The 10,438-nt window shown below is 33.5% G+C and overlaps 1 protein-coding gene across 2 annotated transcripts; it reads left to right on the top strand.

The window, feature by feature from the left end:
- The first annotated feature begins 2,098 nt into the window (after positions 1-2,098).
- Positions 2,099-8,002, top strand: LOC111406154. Of its 2 annotated transcripts, XM_023035388.1 has the most exons (5): positions 2,099-2,356; positions 2,462-2,537; positions 4,022-4,257; positions 4,355-5,129; positions 5,547-8,002. In XM_023035388.1, the coding sequence occupies exons 3-5, from the start codon at positions 4,024-4,026 to the stop codon at positions 7,649-7,651; spliced, it is 3,114 nt and encodes a 1,037-aa protein (XP_022891156.1). In that variant the 5' UTR covers positions 2,099-2,356; positions 2,462-2,537; positions 4,022-4,023; the 3' UTR covers positions 7,652-8,002. The 2 variants fall into 2 exon arrangements, with proteins under 2 accessions (XP_022891156.1, XP_022891160.1); XM_023035392.1 differs by having other exon boundaries at positions 2,099-2,537; positions 4,061-4,257.
- Positions 8,003-10,438: the final 2,436 nt, after the last annotated feature.

The raw sequence follows: 10,438 nt of genomic DNA, 5'->3' as shown, positions 1-10,438 counted from the left end.
ATAATGTGTGGTTTAAAAAAAAAATTAATTTACGTGTAATATTATTTAACTAAAGATTGCGTGATTGAAAAGAAGAGAGAGAAAAATATATTTTGAAAATAATAGAGATTAAGCAAGGGTTATAGTACTCATTTACTTTTATCTATAACATTATGGCGCTCAACGAAATTTCTCTTCGTGAACATTTATTTATTTTATTGCTTTATTTATTGACAAAAATTTTGGTAGTAAATTAAATTTACTGAAATACTTATTTTTTTACACTATTAACTAAAAATCAGTTTATATTTTTTCAAATTGTTATTTAACTGTCAATAGAATTTGTTAATTGTAATTTTTATTTTTGAAATTTTTGTTTAATTACGAAAATCTTTTTAGTAAATTAAATTAATTGAGATAATTTTTTAAAATTTTCAACGATGAAAAACTTAATTATTAATGTTAAGTTAATTTTTTTAATTTTATTATTATCTCATGACTTTTTTGTTGATAATATTTATTATTTATATTAAATTCTTTCTTTCCAACTTAGCCAAAGTTCTTGGCTCACGTCAATTCGCCCTATCTAAATTCTAAAGCCTCATAAACTTTGATGTTGGGGCATTGGAAGCCACGTGTACAATTTACACTTGTCATCTAAGGGATGCACATAGTGTACTACCCACAGACAATTAGACTTCCTCGAGCATCTACCAATCAAAAACAAGCACAAGCAGCAATACCATATCCGTAATTATAGCTAAGATAAAGGTTATTTATGTAATTTTAACCTTAACCTTATTAGAAGCCTCATCCTATTCCTACCTGCAAGTGTCAGTTGTGGGACCCACATTGTCTAATTCATAAAAACAATACTAAAATAGAAAATTCAGAGCCCAATTTAATGCTAATTAAATATTAATTTCCCCAAATATTAACAAGAAGATTAGAGAACGATTGTGTACCAAGTTGGTTGGGTTTGTTGTTAAGAAATAATGCATGCCGGTACATCCCTAGTCCAAGATCCATGAGAAAAGCGATCAAGTCGATAAATATGTATAGTTTAATTTACTATTTTCTTTCATTGTGTAAAAGTTAACTCTAATGTAGACCTCGACATTCAAGAGTCATAAACAGATAAAGCTCTATTCAATAAGCAAAACATATTATTGTAGTAATGGTTGAAGAACGATGATAACTGATTTTTAAACCTACAATCTTAACGCCAAAGAGTTGGTTTGTTATTGTAAAGATACGGTCTCTGTGCTAAAATCTTTAATTTACGTACTATCTACTTTAGAAGAGTCTAAGCTTAATTAGTTCCAAAATTCAACTTAAATTTCTTTTAAGCGTAGGTCATGTACTCGAATTCTAAGAAGATGATAGAAAGTCATGAGGGATAAAATGAACTAAAATTTCCCATGACTAACAGTACGTAAGTTAATGGCCTAAGTATAGGGTCGATTTGTTACAGTTACACTATCTACGTTATTTGACATCTAGGGTCATGGACAAGCCATGATATCCTGCTCAATATTCGTGAAGCAAAACATACTAATTGTTCGTTCTCGAATTGAATCGTAAATTATTAATGATAAGAGAACAATCAATTATTCTTATAATCAAAGAGTTGAATCGTTAACTTTTTATTTTTTAAATTTTTTGATACTAAAGCTATGTTTGAGCCTTATTTTAAAAAAAAAAAATAAATTTTGTAATAGTAATTTTTCTTAAGAATGTGTTATTAGAAGTATAAAAAATTTTAAATTTACGTGCAAAATTATTTTATTGAAAAAATATGTGATTGAAAATGAGTTTAAAAAAAAAAGAATTTTTAGATAATATAACTCAATTATAATAATTAATGACTTTCTCTATGCACAACTGTACAAGTACAACCTCGAATCCGGATATTTAATAATTTAAATACTAGACAAATTTTTATATTGCAATAATAAATTTTCATTAATATCTTTACCGAACATGGAAGGTGGAGAGAATCTACAAATGCCCTTTATTTTTGGTTTCCTAAAAAAACCTAGAATTTAATTATAAGTAGAGAGAGAAATTCAAGAAAAAGCAGAGAATAAAAGAGACCAGATGTTGACAAATTTCGTGTCACTGTTCTCAGAAGGTTGATTGTTTTTGTGAGGATTTCTTATCTGGGATCTCTCTCACTAGAAAAATAATAATAAACATTACTTGTAGTAATATATACACTTGCAAAAGTTCTTTCTTTTCATATTTTTTCTTTAGAACTTGCTTTATTTTTTCCTTCTTATTTTCACAGGGAGAGAGAGAGAGAGAGAGTGGCCCAGTAGATAGAAATCTTCAATCTTTAGTTGAGTTTGATGAGGATCCAAGCTTCTTCAATGGGGTTATCAAACCTCTTACTTTATTTTTCGATTTTTTGTATTTGATAGTCATAATCACTTTTGCTCTTTTTGGCCTATTTTTTTGTGGCTTTTGCTCTGTTCTGTAGTGTAAGAAAAACTCTGAATTTTCAATGATTCTGATAAGGGTTCTTCAGGGGGAGTGATTCAGGATGTGGGTCTAAGGTAATTATATTTTTAATCACTCTCTCTCTCTCTAAGGAATTATGGGTTTTGACTGAACTTTACTTATAATTAATTATCTGATTAGTTCGATTATAATTGTTTTTAAATGACCGAGTTTTTCAGATTATGAGATTTATTGGTATGGATAATTGGATTGGTGCATTTGCTTTACCAGATTATGGGTTTTTGTTTATTAGTTCTGATTGATGGTTGGATTCAAGAAATGATATTTTTATATGTAGGATCTACTTAACTTCTCTTTCTCTAAGTCCAGTCTTGCAGAGGAAAAAATGATTGCATTTTTTGTTGCTCATAAAAGGGTTATTTAGTGATATAATTGAGATTACTTATTTTGTTTTGGTGTTGGTTTCTAATTCTCGTGCCTTATCTTTATCTTTCTTGCGAATTGCTCGTGCAGAGCATATATATGTTTTAAGTTCTTGATACTATGTTAAGTCGAATTGCTCGTGCAGAGCATATATACTTGTTAAGTTCTTGATACCATGTTAAGTCGAATTGCTCTGAGTTTGATCAAGTTTCCGAAATACAATTCTTTTTTGAAACACACTACATTGGGACCCATAAGTTATTATTATTATTATGCGCTCCATGCAGTGGTAGGTACTCTCGTTACATTTGTTTGAGAGCGTCCTTCTAGCACATTATGTTTCCAATATCAATCAATCTGTTTTTCTTTTGGGTGCATGACCTTTTGAGCTATGTTTCTTTCTATGAATGCCACTGTTTTTAGTTGAATTGCATTCTAATCAATGTTTTCTACGAGCAAGATGGGTGATGTTTCTATTTAAGCATGGGCATCCTTGCTTATTAAATTTGATTCTATTTTTATGATGCAAAATACTGATGACTACGAATTGGAATAGGTTTTTGATGCATTTTGTCATATTAGAAAATGAGACACGTGTTGAGTTGCTTCTCCTTCGATATTTTCAAAGAAAAATGTCTTCATCATGTCGTTCTATTAGCCACGTGTCATGTACATTCCCATGACTTTTACATCCAACCTCCCGATGCCATACCAAAAAAGTGTCTATCCTAGCATATAGGCAAGCTTTCAAACTATGATCTCACTGCAAGCACTTGTCTTTATTCACTTTTGTGGTTTAACATTCAATGTTTTATCAAGTACTTGGTAAATCTGTTTTTCTCTGCAAAGCAATATTCAATTGGATTTTAGTGAACCAATTCTTAGTGCAGTATGAATTGGACAGAATGTCTTGTTGATACCAAAACTTATTTTAATATTTACTTAAAAATTAATAATTCCCCTTTTTCATGCAATTTTTTTCGTAGTTAATGTTACAAATACATGCAAGTTATATGCCAAGAATGAAATCTTCAGTGCATTCTCTTTTTCTTTCTTTAAGGAGCCAGCATTTTTAGGAAAATTGTTGACTCCAAAGACATGAACCTGTAAAGAGAAAAATTACTTTTACGTTTACTTATCTGATAGTTGTTTACAGCGATGGGAACAAAATTGCATTGTGAAAGCTACTTAACAGGGTATTACTTCATGAGGAACCTCAACGAAGATTCTAGCTGCAGTAGCTGGCCCTTATCTTATGGAGATAAGAACTTAACAAATGTGCAATGTTACAATGGGTTCACGCCGAGGATTATAACAGATGGATATCCTGGGTATGATAAGAATGCTTTAAGGCAGAAAATACTTGAACATGAGGCGGTTTTCAAGAATCAGGTACCTTCTTTATCTAGTTATTCTGGTACAATGTGGTGCTCTATCGATCCAGCAATGTTGCAGAATGCTAATTATATGAATATTTAATATTACCCAGGTTAATGAACTCCATCGTCTTTATGGAATTCAAAGGGACATGATGGAAGAAATCAAAAGGAAAGAACTACATAAACATTGGGAATCAGTCGGACCATCATCGTCATCAAGTCGTCAAGTATCTCAAATGCCACAGGACAACACTCAAACATGGTGTACAACGGGCTCCCCCTTGTTAAATTCTGGTTATGGTAAAACATCCACTTCAGGAGTCGAAATTGTTAATTCTCCTCTGAGTTGTACAAAAGGGTACAATATGCCGGCTGGTCATAGCCCATTGCAAAATGGGTGTTCTTCAAAGGATTTTGAAGAATTGAACTTGAGACCCACTAAGATAAGGAAGAAGTTGTTTGATCTTCAACTTCCGGCTGATGAGTACATTGAAACTGAAGAAAGGGAAAAGTTACAAGACAACAAAATATCCAGCATTTTGAGTTACACTTCGAATGAAGATCAAAAAGTTATACCCGAAAGAAGTATGGAGATTTTCCTTGGTGCCTCCGCTAATGGAAAGACTTGTCACCAGAAAGATGCTTCGGGTTCTGGGTCCTGTTTGAGGAGCTTTTCTGGTTTGGCAGATCTAAATGTACCTGTTCAGCTTGACGAAGCAACAGCTCCTTCATCAGCTGATTTTCTTGGTCATACTTCCAACCATGGAGAGGAGATTAAACGCATAAGTCAGTCTACTAAACCAAATGTGGGATTTCCTTTCTTAAATTCGTTTCGTGATAGCAAAGTCAATGCAAGGGGGTTGCTCTCCCATATGAATGAAGCAGGTAAAGAGATTTTAAAATTTCTATAATATCCAAGTGCTTCATCGTCTTTACTGTCTTTCTATTTCTGCTATGAGCTTATGTCCATTAAATCCTATGCTTGTGTTTATTCAGGTGATATTGCCTTTTAGCATTAGCATACAAGTAAAAGGAAATTGAAGAACTTTATGCATCAGCTATCAATTTCAAAGGAATATTACCCACCCCTAACTTTTCTTGGAATATCATTGTAGAGATCTATTCAAAATCCATCGTATATTACAACATGCTCGTGTGTAAATTTGATTCTCTCTGTTGAAATCTTGTTTTATTCCCTACTTTCCTGAGAGACAGTAATCTTGAATGACTTTTGACTAGTATTTATTTGCCACGAACTTTTCCTGCATGCTGACAATTTTGAACGTCTCAAACATTTTACAGGGCCCAGTAAAGGCAACCCGAATTTGGTAACTCAAAGTTTCCAAAAAGATAAGGTTACTATACCTTCTCATCCTGCAGAAGTCCTGCTTAACCAGGCTCATCATCCTCCTGGATTATATCCAACTGGACATAGTGGGGAAGTTATATGGAGAAATGGGCTGGACCATGGTTTAGAATCCTCAAATAGGAATAGCAGTTGCTCCAATTACAGCCATTTGGATCCTGCTGTGGCTTCTCATATCCCCGATCCAAACCCATTTGTTCATTCTGGTTTTGCAAATTCACTGTCTCACTCTGTCCCATCTTGGGCAAAGCCAACAAGTAGCCTTGGTCAAAAGATAACCACATTGAGTAGGAGTATGCAGCCATCTACTCAAAGTCAGGAATCTTTTGGAGACAAGTGGAATGGTAGTTATCGGTTGAATCCAGGCTCAGAAAGTGATGTGGCAATCTGTAATGGGTTCTATCATGGGTCTGTCTCAGGATCCAAAGAACCAGTTCATTTACCTTCATCCGGCTTTGATTTTCTTAAGTGTGGTAGGGGTGATAATGTTGCATCTGAACGCTCAGTGAATCCTGGATTTGAGAAGTTTCTTAATGGTGCCAATCATGTGAACTTGAACGGGGTAACGACACAGAGTTCTCCAAATGAGGCTGTTTCTCAGAAATATTTTAATATGATGGATAGAAATAGTGCTGCCAAAGACCATTTATCGGTGTTTCCTTGGCTTGGATGCAAAACAGTTGACAAAAAGGAGGCTGCCAAAGCTAGGAAGCTAGAGCACTCTGAAATCTTGGGTTCCCTTCAAGCTTTTTCTAATCCATTGCATTTTAGGAGTGAAACAGTAAGAGATCTTAATCAAGTGTTCACTTCAAATATCTCTCTGGCTTCAAATGATTGTGAGATCAAGGCTAAGGGGGAGATAGGCAAGACTGAGAATAGTCAGAAAATTCTCGGGTTTCCGATTTTTGAAATCCTCAATACCCCTAAGCATGAGTCATCATCACTTTCTACCTCAGTGACTCTTGATTGCCCTTCTGAAGGAAAGAATGTAAAAAATGAAAAGAAAAATATATTAATTGATATTAATCTTGCTTGTGAATCCGAGGAGCAGATAGATGCTGAAGAACTGATTGTAGAGAACAAACAGCATTCGATGGGTACCATTATCAGGAGTCAAATTGATTTGAACACTTGTATTACTGAGGATGAAGATCCATCTGCACCTTCTGTTGCAAGCAACAGCGCCAATGTGAAGGTCGTAATGGAGATAGATCTAGAAGCCCCGGTTCTTCCTGAGATGGAGGATGATATTATACCTGGCAAAGAAGATAGACAAAATAAGGCATCTTTGCAATGTACTGAAAATAAGGCCGAGCATGTACAGGATGAAGTTGTCAGGAATGCGGCCAAAACAATATTTGTCATCTCATCATCTTGCCAGCAAATTCGCAGTGAGGATACAATTTGTTACTTGTCAGAAGCTTCTTTGGCAGAATCAATCCTCTGGTTCGCAGATGTTGTCTCGTCATGTGCGAATGAATTGAAAGGAAAAGATGATGCAACTATTCAAGATCTTCCCAAGGAGATAGACGATTTTGAGGCCATGACATTGCAACTCACGGAGACCAAGGAAGAAGACTACATGCCTAAGCCAATTGTTCCCGAAATCTTAAATGTTGAAGAAATGGGAACCACTTCATTACCAAGTAGATCCCGAAGGGGCCACGCGAGGAGAGGAAGGCAACGGAGGGACTTTCAGAGGGACATCCTTCCCAGTTTGGCATCATTGTCAAGGCATGAAGTCACCGAGGATATTCAGATATTTGGAGGGCTGATGAGAGCCACTGGCCATTCTTGGAATTCGGGATTGATTAGAAGAAATGGCACGAGAAATAGTGGAGCTCGGGGAAGGCGATGTAAACTCGTTGACACTACGCCCGCACCTGTTGAAAGTCCGGTTTGCACTCCGCTGATGCAAAAACTTAACAATGTTGAGGTTGGTTTGGAGGATAGAAGCCTAACAGGGTGGGGAAAGACAACTAGACGTCCCCGCCGACAAAGATGCCCTGCAGGTAATCCTCTAATCGTCTCCTTAACCTGAAATGGATAAGAGGTAAATGTATTGCTTTCCCTCAGCAAGACCTTAGGAAGCTTGTTTAATGACGTTCGGGAATGAGTTGATCGATAAATGTCATTGTAGCTTATAATTTGTGACTTGGTATCATATAGAAATAATGTTGTCTGATTTTCTTTTGGATACACTCCGAATATCTTCTGTGAGGTAAATTATGTTAGACAGAATACAAATTTTTTTTGGTCTTGAAACGTCTGTAATAGCAAGGCTAAAACCTGTGGTATTGCTCTATTTTCACTAAATAAACATTAGGTGTGTTTGTAAGTACTCTTTCGTTATCGTACAAGGGTCGAGCTTAGTACTCAACATAATTGAAGACCCACAAGTGTGAAATTCAAAATTTTTGAAAATTGTTTACTCTTTCCATTTCTATTTTTCTTTAAAGCATTCAATGTGCATACAAGTGTGAAATCCAAAGTGTTAGCAATGCGTGTTTGGCTAAGCTTAAAAAGATTTAATTATAAATAAATAAGTCAATTCTATAATAAATAATTTGTATGTTGGTAAGTTAATTATTTTGAAACGAAATCCTACATTATTATGGCGATAAGCAATCCTTTACCTATAAATAGAAATATACATATTTGAAAGAGTAATGTTATTTATTTTCATTGGTGCTTAGCACCAGTTTATGGGACAATTAGGTGCCATTAAATGATATATATATATATATATATATAGATGTAAAGTTAAATAATTCGTTTAATTGAACCTATTAAGTATGGGCATCTATACTGATACTAAATAGTATTATTCTATCTGCAAATGTTTTTTTTCCTTTAATAAATATCTTTAAGTTTAGCCAATCATGCAAACCTGTTATGTTAACATAAACTAAGGTTTTAGTTTCCAATCCCTTCGAACATGTAGATATCGGTCTTCACATTATGGAAAACGTCAATGTGAATATTAGAATCATACATAAAAATAAAAAAAAAAAATCGGGAATTTGAATCTCAACGTTAAACTTCGATATTTTTTTTTCATGACATTAAGGCTATGTTTGAGCCTCATTTTTTATTTTATTTTAGTAAAATTGAATTTTGTAATAGTGATTTTTTAGAGAGCGTGTGGTTAAAAAATAGTAAAAAATATTAGGTTGACGTACAATAAAAATATGTAGTTGATTACTTAACGTTCGATATGTTATGATATATATATAGGTAGAATGTCACGTTAAATATGTGAATCGAAGTCCTCACGATAAATTTTTGCCACTTTTAATTTTAAATTACGTGAGAAGTTAACATCATATGATTTAAGATTGAGTAAATGAGAGAGAAATATATAAATATTATATTATAGTAAGTAGTAAGTAACGTTGGTGGTGTGCGGATAAAGACAGAGGTGTTTGTCGTTTGTTTGAGTTCGATCGCACTTTGTGATTCTTAGATACTCAATCAACCAATCAAAATAAATCTTTTATCATTTTCAGTTTCTCCTTTCTGAATTATAGCAGCATATCCTACTTTTGTCATTTTGTCCTCACCATTCCACTCTCATTTAATTAATTATTAATATTTTAAAATCAACTCGAAAAAAATATAGTCAAATATCAAAATTTGATAAGGATAAAATTGGGGAATATGCTACTTGTATTTACTATGGTATTCATAACGATATCCACATTTTTCGCGTGAAGAGGGACCCACTTTTTATAAATTATATTTTATTCGAAATGTGTCATCTTCTATGTGAGACAGGTGAACGTCGTTATGAACATTTCAATGTGTGCGTAACATTACCCTAAAATTGCCCCTCGAGGCATAATCTGGTGGGCAAAGGACAAGAATGAGATAGTTTCAACTTTACTGACAATCGCAATGTGAATGTTCGATTCCTGAGATATAGAATTGAATTCTTTGTGGACACCAGTGTATGAACAAACTCTTGTTCCCTGACCTATTAGGATACATTACACGATTTGCCTCTTTCACAATACTCCAGAGGTAGGACGGTGGGCGTCTTCAAAGTTGGGTTCAACCTTTTTAACATTACCCTAAAATTGGTAGTAAATATTAATAAATCAATTGTACCAACTTATATATGAATTTGTAATTTAATTGGCACTTTGCCTGAGTTTGACGCTACTTTTTTCATAAAATTGATTCTAATAAGTAACCACCTAGATATTGTTTGAATCTACCGGTCAGAACAACAATTAAGACTTTAAACATGCGATTTTTTTTTTAAATTGCTTGATTTTTAATAGACTCTATTGACTTTGTATTCTATTTTAAAAGATCAATATTTTTAAGAAAAATGGTACAAGTGATTCAATTTTGTATGAACATGTTTGTGAGTGATTTTTTCCATCAAAAAATTGATTTTTGATTGTTATTTTACTATTTCAGTCGTCATATTTGACTTCTTCTATCACAGGTGGACCCCACTTTTCTCTTAATGATCAAAAAATTAATTCTCAAAATCACTCTCCAAACAAGCTCTATATTTAAAGGTATGGGATTTTATGCCAGATAAACTAAGGTACGACTTGACAAATTTTTTTATTTTTTTTAATTGAAAATTTCTTTTCTTGTTACATAAGTTTCAATTTAGAATGATGGAAAGACCATTTGCCTTTAGTACTTTTCAAATTTTCTAGTAAAATGGGTTAGGCTAATAAGAACATGGATGAAATTCATTCATTTGGATGAAACGCCATCTATTTTCTGAAGTTTAAAAATAAATGTGGGGGGGGGGGGGGGGGGGGAAAAGAAAAAAAAAATGGGAAATTTTTTTTTTTTTTTTTAC

This window comes from Olea europaea, chromosome 12 (assembly GCF_002742605.1).
Source record: "Olea europaea var. sylvestris chromosome 12, O_europaea_v1, whole genome shotgun sequence".
NCBI classification, from domain to species: domain Eukaryota; kingdom Viridiplantae; phylum Streptophyta; class Magnoliopsida; order Lamiales; family Oleaceae; genus Olea; species Olea europaea.
This window is presented reverse-complemented; position numbering and strand designations above follow the sequence as displayed.